The 18,131-nt window shown below is 31.0% G+C and overlaps 1 protein-coding gene across 2 annotated transcripts; it reads left to right on the top strand.

The window, feature by feature from the left end:
- Window positions 1-349: 349 nt before the first annotated feature.
- Window positions 350-8,096, top strand: LOC107478081 (MLO-like protein 9). 2 transcript variants are annotated; one of them, XM_016098201.3, is made up of 14 exons: window positions 350-640; window positions 918-975; window positions 1,123-1,346; window positions 2,191-2,307; window positions 3,958-4,018; window positions 4,243-4,331; window positions 5,166-5,240; window positions 5,344-5,432; window positions 5,610-5,659; window positions 6,241-6,281; window positions 6,362-6,535; window positions 6,935-6,970; window positions 7,059-7,187; window positions 7,338-8,096. In XM_016098201.3, the coding sequence occupies exons 1-14, from the start codon at window positions 512-514 to the stop codon at window positions 7,848-7,850; spliced, it is 1,785 nt and encodes a 594-aa protein (XP_015953687.1). In that variant the 5' UTR covers window positions 350-511; the 3' UTR covers window positions 7,851-8,096. The 2 variants fall into 2 exon arrangements, with proteins under 2 accessions (XP_015953687.1, XP_020993528.1); XM_021137869.2 differs by lacking the exon at window positions 350-640 and having other exon boundaries at window positions 931-975; window positions 1,232-1,346.
- Window positions 8,097-18,131: the final 10,035 nt, after the last annotated feature.

Genomic DNA, 18,131 nt, shown 5'->3' with positions numbered 1-18,131 from the left:
CACTTTAATTTTTGGATTAAAAAATGATTTTTGTTTGGGTTTATTTTTTTATATTTTATGGATTCATGATATAAAGTATATATTGTTGTTTATGTAATAATAATAATTATTATCGTTAGATGTCTATAAATTTCTTTTTATTATTGCGGTAGTGTGTAGACAAATGAAGTACATTTACTAAAACACAAATTTGCGAGCATATGAGGTTGCTTATAGACATAGTTTATTAATTTAATATTCTTCCTACTAGCTAATCGGTGACGACTTTCCCATATTGTATTGTGACCAACCAAGCATTCTTCTCTATAAAAACAACATCAACCTTCTAATATTGAGGCTAATCCTCCTCCTCCTCCTCTTACATTAAGGTATAAGCATCATCATATATGCATATATCATAAATGTACAAACACTACACAAACAAGGAATTGTTCTCTTTTCTTCTCTCAAGGGATAAAGAGATTAGAAGAGAAGAAGCTCTTCTTCGAAGCAATAAGAACTCATCATCAACATGGCGGCGGGGGAACAAGAAGAGCAAAGAAGCCTTCAAGAAACACCAACATGGGCTGTCTCAATCTGCTGTTTCTTCTTTATTTTGTTATCTTTGTCCATTGAAGTTGGTTTACACAAATTGAGTGCGGTAATTAATAGTAACAATAATACTCAGCATAATAATTAATCTAGACTCTTCTTTTTAATTTGGAGGAAATTAATATTATGCTATACATGCAATTGTCTATCTATCAAGTTATATTAGGTACTATTAACTTATATACCAAAATATTTATACATATTATACTCTCTCCGTTTTTCTTTTTTGAAAATCAAGTGTTATTTAAATATCTCAATAAATAAATAAATAAATTCAGAATCTAATCCTAACCAGATTTTTGTATTCATCGTCAACCATGCTTCAGATTTTGAAGAAAAATAATCGAAGGTCCCTAGGGAAGGCTTTGGCTAAGATCAAAACAGGTTGGTCTATAATAATATGTAGTTGCACCTTGCTTTTATTGTTATTTTTTTTTTCGAAGATAAAGAATTTCTTAATAACATATTGCGCTGCACATATTATTATTATTATTATTATTATTATTAAATTATTAACTCGTAATGATATAGAGATGATAAAATATGGATTCATATCGTTTCTTCTGACAATATCGCAACAAATACCGTTATCCAAAATCTGTGTGAGAGAGGCTGTGGCAAATTCTTTCCTACCATGTAGCGACCCACCATTGATGAGGAGCTTAACAGAAGAGGTAGCTTCTTGGGACTTTGGAGAAGAAAAAGGACGTTCATTAAATGCAACAGCAAACGAGGTCAACTATTGTGAATCAAAGGTGAGAGACTCAGTAAAGGACTTTAATTACATCCAAATTCAAATATTATATTAATTATATTGCATGAAAATTTTAGTTTAAATGATATTTTAATAACTTTTATGATTTCATCCTCAGTATTTACATAGAATTACATGACATGAATTTACTACTTTTAATTTTACTCTTATTTAAAAATAAGAGTTTAGCGAAAAGCAGGCGATAAATTTATTATTAGTAAAAAATTTTAAATATTTTTATTTAACGAAAAAAATTAATGTATTAAAAATTTAAATTTTTTATATTTTTAATAAATTTTTTTAATTTCCAAATTTAAGGATACTCTTAAAATAATTAATCTCAATATATATGCACACACGTATACACAACATGCATTGATTACTTCTTTAACTAATTAATCTCCTTTATACTATATATACGTCACATTTTTCAATAATAATAATAATAATAATAATAATAATTAATATCACTCTTTAAAAGTTAAAAAATTTAATTTAAGAAATTATAGTGATGACCAATAAAAATGAGACAAGTATTCTTAAAATGCAAATTTTTACTATTCGTCAATAATAGTAGAACAGAATTTATATAGAATAATAGTGGCTTTTCTTTTTATTTTTCTTGTCCACGCATACACTTAAATAAAGTCTTTCTTCCTTCATTAAATTAAACAACAATGGCATTGACTTAGCTTTCGTTTACAACAAATGGCGTTGACAATTAACATTATTCATTCATATATGAATAATTGAATATGATATATGTATCATTATATATCATCATTATTAATTTTTTTTAATTATTATTGTTATTATATGACCCTATGATCGGTTGAGGGTTTCAGGGCATGGTTAGTCTGATCTCGGATGATGGAATCCAACAATTAAATATCTTCATCGTATTTCTGGCGGTTTTTCATATATCGTCCTGCACTCTAACAATGTGTCTTGGAATGGCCAAGGTCCGTATCATTTATTTACCTCAAATAAAATTACATTCAATCTTTTAGAAATTACTAGTAGAATGAACAAATATTCTTGCATAACTAAATTGTAGTAATTGAAGAAAAATAACATTTTGTTCAGATATTTAACTGAAAGAATTTATAAGAGTTAAGGAATTTTAACAAAAAATTCAATTAGATAATATAAGGAATTTCAAAAATTTCACTATAATGAGAACATTTTGATTTCTCCTTTTCTCTATCTCATTAAAAATGAATAAAAAGGAAAGTCAACTATATTTAATGAGAGAAAAAACAAACTGATGGAAATAATTAAATTACCTTACCTATGTAAAGAATTTTATAAATATTTTTTTAAAAGTATATGTTAAGATTATTATTATTATTATAGTAAACATGTTTTAATTTTTTTTAATAAATAAAAAATACATTAGAAACTTAAATTTTGTACATTATTGGCTGAACCTTTTTATAAATGCAACTAATATTTTTATTTCAATCAGATGAAAAATTTTATAATTAATGGAAATTCAATTAAGGCATGTGAATTTCTTGGTATTTGAAATTTCGTGAAATTTCAAAATATATACCTTATTTGTTAGTTTTTTTATTGTAATTTTAGTTCATTTACCTTATCCAAATAATAACGTTTTGTATATAAATATTAAAGTTGATCTAGAAAAAATATATTTATTTTTAAATTTAATCGATTTTTTAACAAATTAAACTTGTGCAATATAATGAAATTATAAATTATTTTTAGTTGTTTAAGTAACTTATAAAATAAAGTATATTTATAATGTTTATCCTTTAATGATATTTTTAAGTCTGATATTTAAAATTCATTTTAAAAGTTCATCAACTACACATTTTATCAGGTTAATGGTCAAATTAGCTCTTAAAAAATGAGCTATTCTTTAAATTCGTCCTTAAAAATTTTATCAATTAAATAATTTTTTTAAAAATTATAAATTAATCATTTTTGTCATTTCGTCACTCAATTAATAGTTTTCATTAATGATTGATGATATAAAACGTTAACTAACAACATATATAACACCGCTCATACCCAAGTAGACACAAATATGTTTATAAAAATCAATCAATTTAATCATTTTTTCAATTATATAAACCCTAATCCTAATATAACCTAATGACACTAAATTGATAATTTTTCATAAATATATTTATTCAAAATCTAATTAGACATATTAGGTGTCATGTATTATGTAAATGAACATTTTGCATTATCGTTGATGGACAAAAATGATTAATTTATAATTTTTAAAAGACTAATTTAGTTGATAAAATATTTTAAAGACGAATTTAAAGAACGTATCATCTTTAAAAGACTAATTTAACTATTAACTTATTTTATTAATTTTGGAAATAAAATTAAGTTTGACAACTCAATCTCATTTTCTAAAATATGATCATTTAAATGAAAAAAGAAATTAAAAATAAAATATTTTCACAGACTAATCTTTTCTAAGTTATTCTCTATATTATTACATGATAGACCTAATTAATTATAGACACATTTAACTTATAAAATTAATTTTCGTATTTTTTAAAAATTTAATATATAATAATAATAATAATAATAATACTTTAGTTTTAACATTTTGTTTTAATTATTTGTGAAAGATGAGAAGATGGAAAAAATGGGAGAACGAGACTCAAACACTTGAATACCAAATAGCTCATGGTAATCTAATTTAATTTATTGCTTTATTATATACTTCTTATCCCCCTTTTCTTTTTTGTTGTCTATTTCTTAATCTCACCCTAATTGTAAAATGGAATCATGAAGAGTGAAGTTTGCAGACTGTTATGGAAACCAATCTTGTTAAGTTTGCTATCAGTATATATATTATAATGTTCTTAGGTTTTTTAGCTAGTCAATAAATAAATTAAAATTCGTGTGTGCAGATTCCAGTAGGTTCCAATATACCCGTCAAACATCGGTTGGCAAGCGTCATTTGAACTTTTGGAGTAATTATTCTCCCTTACTTTGGATGGTATGTAAATTTGAAAGGCGGCTTGTTAATTTATCAATAAAAATATAAAATTTAAAAACCGTAGTCTCTATATTTCATAAAATAAATTTTAAAATTTAAAGTAACTGTAATAGATGTAAATTAATGAAAAATTTAGTTATAAATAAAATTTGATATCAATAATTTAATTAAGAATAAATCTAAATAGTATGAGTATATAGGACTCCTTTAGATTTTTTTTTAATTTTAATAAACACAAATTAACTTTAAAATATATATTTTTAAATATTTTAAAAAAACGTCCTTAACTTTTGATTAAAGCTACCGTATAAGGATACAATTTTTATTTATTTACTAAACACAATCCAAAAGACTAGCGATATTTTGGTTAAAATTTAAATTAACTATACTAAGAACAGAGAAGAGAAAGTGATTGATTACATGAAACCTGAAAACTGCAGAATTGTGAATTTTGTGAATTGAATTACATTACTCAATGTGATATATACAAGGAGTTAGTTATAACTGGCAATAACAGCTTCTGTTAATTCAGTTTACATGGCAAAACAGAATCGGTTGCTTGTGTGCTAAGTAACAGCTTCACTAGTTGATCTAAATCTGTGATTAACTTCGTTACATTTAAATAATCTATTTTGATTGATTCATATTACTCCTGTGACTTGCTTATTTTATATTAATTTATGGTGATGCTTTATCATGAATCATAAAAATACTACTTCATGATATCAACTATCAAGCATCTACTATTTCTATGGAATAGTGATTATTGGGAAAGTCACTTTTAAGTCCAATTATTATTCATTATACTAATTAAAACCAAACCGTGCTTAATAGGTTTGTTTTTTGAGGCAATTCTATAGGTCAGTCTCAAAAGATGATTACTTCACTCTCCGAAATGGATTCATTGCAGTAAGTGAATCATCTAAACCAACTTCTAATTTACTATGAATGCATGTCGTGACTCTTCAAAATTTATACCAATTTTAATGTAAATTTTATTATGAATTTGCAGGCTAATATTTCTGTAGGGGGCAATTTCAACTTCATGAAGTTTCTTTCCCGTACTTATGATCAGGATTTTGAGAAGATTGTTCGAATCAGGTAACAAACTAGGATCACACGCTATAAAAGCAGCACTGTCATTCATCTATATATTGTTACTCAGCAATATACATTTTAATTTCAGCTAGATCAGCATTTATAGTTAAGCATATTATTATTGTTAGAAGTGTCAATTAATCAACTCATCATCAAGCTTTTATTTTGATGCTCTTTCAGGTCTTGGATCTGGATTTTCTCCATACTTTTCATATTCTTCTCTGCTCATGGTATGATGACACAGTAATTATGTCTCCATAGTTACTTAGAAATGTGACAGACACAAAATTAAAAAATATATTAATCTTTTATTTACTTAAAAAGTGAAAACAATTAGAATAGAAACAAAAAATATAACTTTTTTTAATCTTTTCTTTATTTCTATTATCTATGTATTTTTTTAAAAGAAAAAACTTAATGAAACGTATTATTATAACTAAGATAAAATACAAATACATGAATAAATGAACAGGAAATTTGTGTCTCCCATGTTCTAGATTTATAAAAGAGAAAAAAATATTACAATATTATTAGAGTCGTTAATAGTTGGAAGTTAAGTTAGTAATGACTAGTAGTTAGTAGATGAATATTTATGAGGTTAGCTGGTAATATCCTTATAAATAGAGTGACTCTTAAATCATGTAACATCAACTTCAACACAACAACTTCACATATAATATTATCTTTAAATATTCTGCTCTTCACCAAAAAATTTAACAAAAAGGAATTAAATTTATATGTTGTGATAAACTATCATTGCCTCAAAGTTCAAATATATTTATGTATCTCTCTATTTTTATTAAATGTGCAGAGTTCTATAATCATTACTGGCTTCCATTTATTCCCCTTGTGGTATGGTTCGTTGTATTGAGTTACATTTTTTCCTTTTATTTCTTGTGTCATGTTTGGTTTGTTGATTATTATTTATGAAGGTTGCTATAATTGGCGGGACAAAACTGCAAGTGGTTATAACGAACATGTGCGTGGATAGTGTGAAGGAAAAGGCAGTTATCAAAGGAACTATTCTTGTGAAACCCAACGATGACTATTTCTGGTTTGGTAGACCTGAATGGCTTCTCTATTTAATTCAGTTCATCCTTCTTCAGGTACTCACAACTCTCAAAACATATAAATATTCACTCACATTCCTATAGTCCATCATTGATGATTCAATCTACACCTTCGTTGATTGTGCTCACTGGACACAAGTTAAATGTATAATAGATATTTCTCTAATATTTAAATGAAGAATTAGCTAATATTGATTCAAATATAAAAAAAAATATTAATCACTTAATATTTTCATAATCCTTAAATTATACCGAAATAAAAAAACACGTGAAAAAAGAAACTATACGGTGAACATGACATTTAACTATATTCACTGCAAAACAAAACTGAGAGGATCCAATCCATTTTTGTAGGCTAAGAATAGAAAACAAAAAGATTTTGCAGTTAAATAAATAAATTTGCTGATGCTTATATATGAATGTGATTGATGGCAGACCTCCTTTCAACTAGCATTCTTTGCCTGGACTTGGGTAAGTATTTAATTAACTAAGATTATTTGATTTACTCATCATGAAAGAGATGTTGAAATTTCTAAACAATTTTGTTAACAAATAACAGTATGAATTCGGTCCAAGATCATGCTTTAATCGAGAAGTAGAAAGCATTGCCATACATGTTATCATGGGCGTAACTGTGCAGATCCTCTGTGGTTATGTCACTCTACCCCTTTATGCTCTTGTTACTCAGGTAACTAGACACATACAATTTCCTTAATTGCTTCAAAATTGCACCAAGATTAACTGTTATCATATAGTATCACTCATAATTAAATTGTACAATATATACAAATTAATATAATAAATTATGAATTATTTTTTCATTTTTTTAAACGAACAGATGGGTTCTGGCATGAGGAGTGCTGTATTCACAGAGCGCGTAACTGAAGGCCTTAAAAGTTGGCACAAAAGGGCCAAACAATCAGTTTCAAACAACAATTCAACTTCAAGCAAATACTTAGCTTCTTTACATTCCAGAAAAAGTGAATCTTCAATAAAAGAGAATCTAAGCAACCGAGGTGATTCAAGAGAATCTAATGAAAACACAATGCACCCTCTTCCACTACCTTTGGCTAGTGGAAGTGGTGAAGAAGAGGAAGAGAGTACTACAGGTGAAACACAAGAGGAAGAAATATCAACTCATTCCATTTCAGAAATCAAAACTGTTGAGGAAGAAGAGAATGAGAATAATAACGACAACAACAATCAGATTATTGTAAGAGGAGGAACATTTATTGGAGAAGCCTCTTTTGGAAGTAGCTGGAAAAATATGGACAGTCCAAGAACCATTATTTCAAAAATTGGTTCCGTAACCGAAGAAGATGACAACATTAGTGACATATACCTCACTTGATTTTCTAATCAGTATTATTTATCTGGCGGAAATATTTCTGTGTAAGATAAGTTATATCACGACACAAGATTTATTTGAGTTGAGAACTTGTGGAGAAACTTGATAATCGGAACGGCAGGCCGGCTAGCTCTGATGAAATCTTGAACTTTGGCAGTGCTAGGAATTAGTTAACACTGACTATAAAATATAAATACTACCTTGTACATTCAACTGAGATTAGATTAGTTCAATTCAGATCATTTTCAATTCGTTATTGTTTCTCTCTTCTACATTCTTTCTTTTCTGGTTTATTGCATAGCATTGTTCTTTTTTCATTGTGTTATTCTTTTTGCTATACAAGTCAGTGAGCAAGAATTCTTTTATGGCATCTAGAGTTAAGTTCCTCAACTGATAATTCTGCTACATGGTTGTAAACAATGTCAATTCGATTCTTCATCAATTCTACAATCAAAGGCCCTTTAATCTGCTCAAGATAAATTAGGGGAGAACAATCATAAAACATGGGAGCAACAAGCTCTTGCTGCAGTTCAAGAACAAGCACTAGAGGATCATTTGCATAAAGATAACATTCCTACACATTTTGAAAGCTCAGAAAATCAGCTTGCTGGTATTGAATCTTCTCAATACAAACAGTGGATCCAAGATGATAAAATCTGATTTCGTGGCTGTTGGACTCTATGGATTTAGTCTTTAAGCCAAAAACGGTAGGCTATGCTTATAACTATCAGATATGGGACGGAGTCATATTTTGTTGAATCTACCAGATTCAAAAATCAACACCATCATTTTCATTATTCACAAGCTTTTCTTGCTGCACCATCTACAATTTGTGATCCAACATTGTATCCAGATACACGAGCGCCACATCACGTGATTACAAATCAATCCAACATGCTTTCTTGCTCAAAATATTCTGGTCCTAATCAAGTTCAAATTGGGAATGGTTCAGGTATCCTTATCTTCCAATTTGGTAACTCTTTCTTGTATGCTTTAGATTCAAAAAGATAGTTTCATTGCAGTAATTAATTCATACACCTTACATCACTAAAATCTACTTAGTGTGTCTAAATTTACTGAAGATAATTTTGTCTATTTTGAATTTCATGTCACTTATTGTGTTGTTCTATGTTAATTCACCAAGAAAGTGCTATTACAAGGTTTTAAGAAGGGAGGCTTTTATCAAATTGTGAATATTGTGCCTCAATCTACACTAGATGCTATTAAACCTCATGACCTCACTGTTTCTTGTTCTATCTTTGATTTGTGTCATAAATGATTAGGACATTCAACCACCAAAACTATTCAATTAGTTCTTAATCAATGTAAATATAGCTAGTGTTAGATCCGATTCTGATTCTATTTCAATGTTTGTAAAAATTGTGCTAAAGCAAAAAATGTATAAGTTGCCATTTTCAAATTCTAATACATCCTATTCAATTGGTTTATTCTGATGTTTGGAGACTGCCCCTATTGTCTTTCATCTTGGTTATAGATATTATGTTCTTTTTATTGATTCCTTTAGTGGATATATACCTGTATTTTTTCACTTGTCAATAAAAATCTCAAGTATTGCATGCTTTTAAAATATACAAAACTCTAATGAAAAATCTTTCTAGTTGTAAAATAAAAGAGTTTCAGTGTGATATTGGAGGTAAGTATAAATCTGCTACTTCTGCTAATTTTATGACACAAGAAGGCATTTTACATAGATTCTCCTGAACAGAATGACCGAGCAGAAAGGAAGCATAGACATCTCATTGAAATGAGCTTGCCCATGCTATCCACTACTGATATGCCTTTAATTTATTAGGATGAAGCAGTTATTACTGCTACCTAATTAATTAATAGAATACCAACTACAGTATCTAATAAATCAATATGAAGTCTTGCTAAATCAAAAACTAAATTACGATACCTTAAAAATTTTTGGACATAGCTGTTACCTTTTGTTAAGACCTTACAATAAGAAAAAGCTGACTTTAGATCTCAAAATGCTTGTTCTTGGGTTATGCTACTAATTATAAAGGATATAAATGTCTTGCTTCAAATTATAGAATTTATATTACCATACATGTTTTGTTTGATGAATGTGATTTCTCTTATATGGAGCTGTTTACTAATTCTAAGCCTATATCTAAGACTACTCCTAAAGTTCTACGTATAGGCCCTACTTTGTGTGATTCTATTTCTCCTATCAAGAACTTATTATTTAAAGTAGGTATGTGCGAAGCATCACCAATGCCAACACCCATGATATCTTCTTTGCAGCTACTATCCTCAGGTTTTTTAGGATTGTTGTTGCCTTTTTGGAGTATCTTACCATCACTCGACCAAATATCTCGTTTTGTTGTCAACAAATTAGACAATTCATGCACTCTCTTTTGTTGGCACATTGGAAGGATGCTAAGAGAATTCTAAGATATCTTCAAGGAACAGAAGAGTTTGGTCTGATTCTACACAGATGCAAACATACACCTGCTGACTATCTACTATGACAATTTCAACACAGTCCTGCTCATGCACAATCCAATTCTGCATTATAAGACTAAATATTTTCAGATTCAAGTGCAATTGATAAGAGACAAGTTGAAGAATAAGTCCCTGCATGTTTCCACATTTCTTATCTGCAGCATCATTTGACAGATTAAGGGTCAAACTTAGAGATGCTCTTCGAACATACTCAAATTTGAGGGGGTGTGAAGAAGACCAAAGATAAAGATATAAAATCTTGATCTTTGGCAGTGTTAGAAGTTAGTTAAGCTAGAGTTGTTGTGGTTGGTTAGAAAAGGTCTGTACTTGTTAACACTGTCTATAAATACTCCCTTGTACATTCAGTTGAGACTAATTAGTTTAATTCTTATCATTTTCAACTCATTCTTGTTTTCTCTTCTGCATTCTTTCTTTTCCGGTTTGCTTCATAGCTTGTTCTTTTTTCACTGTGTTCTGCTTTCTTACTCTACAAGTTAGTAAGCGAGAACTTTTAGGCAGGTGGGGTATTTACTAGGGTGTTTGGAGTGCAGTTTGGTTTGGTTATTTAGAAAAAAAGTCATGCAATCTAATCGTTTATTAAAATTGCAATTCGCTTTGATTCGATTTTTTTGTCGAAATTATCCAAATTAAACTAAACCAGTTAAAATTGGTTTGGTTTATTCGATTTTTTCAATTAATTCAAACAAAACCTACTACACTATTTCACAAAGTCATAAAATTGAAATCATACAACACAATAAGTTAATAACTAATAAAAGTCTTGCGACAATGAAATTCAATAACAAAAGAAATTACAATGATAATTAAAGTAATTAAAAGTTCAATTAGTTAACACAACAAAAGTTAAGAATATATTTTCAGCAAAAGATAGCTATATTTTAGTGTTCTCTCCAACAAAACGACGAAACATCTTTAAACAAAACCAACCTAAAATTAAAAGGCAAAAACACAACAACAACAATAGAAAAATATGAGCACACAACTCATCATAATGATCAAATATTTTTAAAAAAATCAAGTTATACTTTAAGATCAGGAGTGGGTGTAAAAAAAATCGAACCGAATCAAAAAATTACAAAACACCTTATTTTTTGTTATTTTAATTGTCGGTTTTTTTTATTTTTAAAATTTTTTATTCAGTGGATCAGTTTTATTCAGATTGAATCGATTTTAAATATCTTTAGTATCTTTACTAGATTTTTAACACTTCATTCAGAAGAGTCTTTGAGGTAGGATATTAAGATCAAAGGAGGGTGGATCATACTCTTGAGAGATTATAATCTCTCTTATTTATAAATGAGAAGCTCCAATATTAAGATCGAAAAAGCTCTGCATATAAGCAATTAGGGCTTGTAAGCATTACAAGTCAATTAACCACTAGCCCCCCTAAAACGCGCTCCTAGTATTATGTCTCTTACACGCGCTATATAACAGATCCCGCGTATATATAACTACCAATTTTAAAAGATTTGTTTCCTTCTTCGTTCTCCTTCTTTCCAAATTTCTTCGTTCTTCTTCTCGTGCATCTTTCCCTGCTTTTTTTATTGTTCTTTTTCCCTACTTTCTCACTGGTTTGTTCTTCGTCATTGACATGAGTTCTTCTCTCTGTAACTCCAGCTTCGTTTTCTTTTCGATTTTCTGGTTTCTGAAATTAAAGTTTGAACTCGTTTTGAAGATAATAGATTATTCAACCTCAGATTGTCAGCTGAATCAAGGCGAAGTGGATTATGAATTTAAATCTAACGAAGTTCCTGAGGTTTGATTTACATACGATTACTTTGAATTTTATTGCAGTTATTTGTATAGCATTGTGTAGCTGACTAATTTGTGAACATTGACTGTGAAATTAATGCGTGAACATAAATCTGTGGATTGAATCTAATGTATTAGTTTTGATTAATTATCTGCAATTTATAGCAGACGCTCGGGTGTAGATAATAATTTTTTGGGTGTATTTTAGGGGAAAGTGTGGGTGTATTTACAGTTTATGGCTTTTTTTGTTATTTTAGTTGAGTTATTATCGTTCGGATATATTATATCAGACATGATTGGGTGTATTTTTAGTTTTTGACATGGTGTATTCTGCAGCCTCTCTCTGCATCAGTGGTGCATTCAAATTCCAGCCAATATCAAAGACGTATTATGAATTATCAGTTCTGGATACCATCAGCAGCGGATAACTTTTTGGGTGTATATTTATAGAATATGGGTGTAAAAGCACTGTTGTTTTGGGTGTATTTTTTTGAATTTTTTTATGTTTCACATTTTACATATATATACACATATATATTTCACAATATGCTATTTATGTTATAAAATATTGTTTATTTTTTTTATTATGGTTTAAGGGTTTAAGGGTTTAGGGTTTTAGGATTTAGGGTTTAGGATTTAGGGTTTAGGGTTTTAGGGTGTAAGGATTTAGGGTTTTATGGTTTAGGGTTTAGTGTTTAGGTTATAGTGTTTAGGGTTTAGGGTTTAGGGTATAGGGTTTAGGATTTAGGATTAGGATTTAGGGTTTAGGGTTTAGTGTTTAGGGTTTAGTTTTTAGGGTTTAGGGTTTAGGGTTTAGAGTTTAGGGTTTACGGTTTAGGGTTCATGGTTTAGTTTTCAGGGTTTAGTGTTTAGGGTTTAGGGTTTTAGGATTTAGGGTTTATGGTTTAGGGTTCAGGGTTTTAGGGATAAAGCTCAGGGGGATAGAATTTTGGGTGTATATTCAATTTTCTTTGGGTGTAAAAAATGTCAGGTCATGGGTGTATATTTGATTTTATGTTTTTCTTCATATTAAAGTACTTGTAATTCAGACATTTGGTTTAGGATTTTAGGGTTTAGGGTTTAGGGTTTAGGGTTTAGTGTTTTATAGTTTAGGGTTTACGGTTTAGGGTTTAGTGTTTAGGATTTAGGGTTTAGGATTTTAAGGTTTAGCATTTAGGGTTTAGGGTTTAGGGTTTAGGGTTTTAGGGATAAAGCATCAGAGGGATAGAATTTTTGGTGTATATGCAACTTTCTTTGGGTGTAAAAAATGTCAGGTCATGGGTGTATATTTGATTTGATGTTTTCCTTCATATTATAGTACCTGTAATTCAGACCTTTGGTTTAAAATTTTAGGGTTTAGAGTTTTAGGGTTTATGGTTTAGGTATTTAGGGTTTAGGGTTTAGGGTTTAGGATTTAGGATTAGGATTTAGGGTTTATGGTTTAGGGTTTAGTTTTTTGGGTTTAGGGTTTAGGGTTTAGGGTTTAGTGTTTAGGGTTTAGGGTTTAAGGTTTAGGGTTTATGGTTCAGGGTTTTAGGAATAAAGCATCAGGGGGATAGAATTTTGGATGTATATTCAATTTTCTTTGGGTTTAAAAAATGTCAGGTCATGGGTGTATATTTGATTTGATATTTTTCTTCATATTATAGTACCTGTAATTCAAACATTTGGTTTAGGGTTTTAGGGTTTAAGGTTTAGGGTTTAGGGTTTAGGTTTTAGTGTTTAGGGTTTTGGGGTTTAGGGTTTAGGTTTTTAGGGTTTAAGGTTCAGGGTTTAGGTTTTAGTGTTTAGGGTTTAGGGTTTAGGGTTTTAGGGATAAAGCATCAGGGGGATAGAATTTTGGGTGTATATTCAACTTTCTTTGGGTGTAAAAAATGTCAGGTCATGGGTGTATATTTGGTTTGATGTTTTCCTTCATATGATAGTACCTGTAATTCAAACATTTTGAATACAGCAAAAAGAATTTTACTCATAATTGACAAATTTTTACAGCATGTGTTCAATTTGTTACATTAATTAGTTACATCAATTATATAACAGTTACATTAATCAGTGTCAATATCCTTAGAATCTATCTGACAATATGGACTCAATAACAATGAGAATGGCTTCGACAGTCTTATTGCATTACTTCCCCTGATGGCTTCATCTTTGTCTTGATTCATTTCATGGAATAAAATCCGGGAAGCATATTCTACTCTAAAGTGGTCCACCTCGTCCTACAGTTAAAAAGAATATTCTGTTTAATCAACCATGTTAATTGAGTAAATTAATACAGAGTATGAAAATCAGTTCAAATACACCCAAGCATCAATTGAAATACACCTGAATATGGATCATATACACCTATATTTTTTAGCGAGTTACCTGATGCGTTGATGCCAAGCACAGCCCCTATTGTTTTTTTGTCTTACTTTAAACGAACCATAGCCAGTTTTTAGTCTGTTTTCCTCTAATTTAAAGGAGTTAGCCAACTCCTTTAATATTTGGTAATGCACCCTTAATGGCAGGATGTGCATCAGGCCACCAAATCCCAAATCCCTAACAATTGTTTTCTTCTCCTCACTCATGTTTCTGAATTTCTTATTTAACAAATGGGTTGCATACTTAAGGTCTTTGGTTTGCTGTAAACAAAGCAAAATTAAAGTCAGATATATTTCTATTATATAAAACTAATTTCATCTAAGACATATATTTGTTCTTACATTTTTTTCAGCTTGGTTTCTGCCTGCCATTTTTTCTGAAATGAAAAATACACCCATAGATATCAGTAAGATACACCCATAGATATCAGTCAGATACACCCATAGATATGAGTCAGATACACCCATAGATATCAGTCAGATATCACTCAAACATGCATTAATATACAAGGTCTAGCAATATTACAAGGTCAAGTAATATACACCCATGGACAAGCAAATATTAGAACAGTTGCAACTGTTTACTATATTACAGTATATCAGTTCAGAAATATACACCCAACAAATTACACAATGTATTCCCAAAAATCAGTTACGAGAAGAACTAGAACAACAAAAACAGTAACACCTAGAACAACTAAGAAGAACAGTATAACCTATAACCAAGAATAATAGTAAAATCTAAAACAAGTAGAACATTAAAAACTGTAAAATGAGACCTAGAACAAGAAGAATAGTAAAACCTAGAAGAACGTAGAAGAACAGTAAAACCTAGTTCTTCGATTTCGAAATGTGAAAAATATACAAGATGAGTAAAATAGTAACGTACCTTGAGTAATATATCTTCGTTTTTTCTGGAGATTGTTGATAGAGAGTTCTATCTTGTGTTGAGGGAGAGTTCTAATCTTCACGATGAGTTCTTCTCTGCAGTTTGCAATGTTGCTCGAAAATGGACGATTTGTGTTTTGTAACACCCTACCATACAGAGTCTTATGCTTAAGTCATAATTCAGAGATGGCAAAGTATTACGACCTCTAAAATAAAAATTTAGTACGTATAGTAGTATGAATGATTGATTATAACTAGGAGCCTTTGTAGAAACATGGGTAAACAAAAATCGCAACTCGAAAGCGCAACACTCCGATCGATAACGTAACGAACAAGGATAAACCAACGCGAGATTATATATATACAAAGGAGTGTCAAAAACAGGAATATCAAGACTCAAAATCCGGCTGCGAAGATAACCGGTCCGAGCATAGCATATATATACATATGATAAAATAAGGAAACCCCAAAGGAAACCCAAAGGGACACAAATACAAAAACCTATTCTCCAAAATCTCTCATAAGAGGAGTCATCACAGTTTGTATTATTTAATGGAGATAAAAGTATCTAAGAAAAACATATAAACCAAAACAAAGTCCCGAGAACAAAGAATCTTCGCAAATCTAGAAGTCTCCAGCATGCCTCAGCGGGAAACCTCACATCCTGCATCTGAAAACCACAAAATCTGCATGAGTGAGAACCAGAGGTCCCCAGCATGGTAACAGCTTCCACATATATAATACATAATAATAGAGGAAAGCCGAAGGCAATTCTAGAACTTCCTCCAGATAATATCAAAGCTTATAAACAAGCTAAACCATAAAGGGCATCTGACTAAAGATCCTTCAGTCTAACTAATACTTCCCTTTCCAATTCCTTCAGACCTCCCAACCACCATCAGGAGTATAATGTAGCAAACACAGTTATATCAAACAAGAGATATATAAATAGGAACATATAAGGCATTTAGACAATTAGCAAGTAATATGCAGTCAAATAGGCAATCTCAAACAATTCATATAGTATGCATATGCGACCACACTTACGACATAGGGTCAAAAGAGCTTCGAGTCTCAACCTGGAGCACGTGGTGGCTAGCCACTGCTTCCTTCCAGGGAAACTCTCATCTCCAACAGTGGAAGTGCAACATTCACAATTCATTCAACAGCATATATGCATTTATACTTAGCCATAATCATGGCTCCGCCATAACACGGCAATAATCTAGCCATCCGGCTCACGGTTAAATCCATAACCAGCCAATTCATTAACAATTACGGCCCTTCGGCCCATGGCATAACAAGCACTTCCACCACCATCCTCCGCATCTCACATAATCATGCTTGATCATCATTGATCATTCATTTTTCCCTTGCTTCACTCGTAAGTTACCACATCCCCTAGCTCCTTTTCCCATTGCTAGGCATATCATAATGATTTCAGACATAAATGGTGAGATCGGAGGCTTAGAAGTATGAGATTTGGCTTTTAAAACTCAAAAATCAACTTTGGGATGAAAACAGGGCCACGCGTACGCGCACTCCACGCGCACGCGTGGATGGTCACAAAACTCATCGACGTGTATGCGTCATGCACTCTAACGCGTGGATTGAAAATTAGCCAATCGACGTGCACGCGTCAACCACGCGTACGCGTGGGTGCTCTCGTGCCCCAGGCACAAAACTGGCAAAGTTCTGGCACAACTTTTTGGAAAATGGCTGGGCATTGGGTGCAGCACATTCGGCGCGCCCGCGCACATCACGCGCACGCGTGGATGTCGTTTTCGAGAAGAACGGCGCGTACGCGCCGAGAGCACCTACGCGCGGGGGGTCATTCTGCTAAAAATTTTCTAAGTTAAAAACTGCAGAATTCACAGATTCAACCCCCAATCTTCCGACGGACATAACTTCCTCATTTTAAATCGTTTTTCACCCGTTCTTCGAACGGCATGGACATCCCGGATCAAATTTCATTTCTAAATAGATTTGGCACAAAACAGAGATCCGTAGTCCAAGTTATGTCCCGTCAAAGTATGCCCAAAAACCATGTTTTTCATACAAAACCACAAAGTACAATTTTCAAAACAAGCCATTTTCATCTCTTTTCAAAATCAATCAAAACATGCCAATTTCATCCCTTTCCTTTGAAATCAATCAAAATATATCAAATTCAACATCAAGCCTCCTCAGCTCACACATTGACACATTATCTCAATTCATAAAAAAATCACTATCCCATCATTTTAACCCACTTCACCCAAGTGGGTCAAACTCAAACACATTGACATATCATATACTATTCCTCATGCCAATTTTCAATAACACTAATTCCAATTAACCATCTTGTACATAATCAATATCATACTCACCATCAATCATGGTTCCACCCACAATTCAACCATAATCAATCATCAAGCATATATCACAACATGCATATTTCTCATACATCATACCATCAAGGCATTAATAATCATCATCACATATATGACCACATTATATATATCAACCATTCAACAACATCAACAATTCAATGCCTATCTTAGGGCCTCTAGCCTAAGTATTTCCTACTACATTATATATTAGATACGGGAAACCGAGACCATACCTTAGCCGATTTCCCCAAGCTCAACCGGAGCACTTCCAAACCACTTTTTCCTCAAGCTCTCAAGGCTTCAACACCTCCAAGAACAGATTTTTTTCACCACCAAACCCTTTTCAAGCTTTTCAATATCACCAATCAAGCTCCAATATTCACATATACACAACCTAAGCCACAATCATCACACCT

The sequence above is a fragment of the Arachis duranensis genome, chromosome 3 (genome assembly GCF_000817695.3).
Source record: "Arachis duranensis cultivar V14167 chromosome 3, aradu.V14167.gnm2.J7QH, whole genome shotgun sequence".
Taxonomy (NCBI): domain Eukaryota; kingdom Viridiplantae; phylum Streptophyta; class Magnoliopsida; order Fabales; family Fabaceae; genus Arachis; species Arachis duranensis.
Note: the sequence above shows the minus strand (reverse complement) of the source record. Positions and strands in the feature narration are given on the sequence as shown.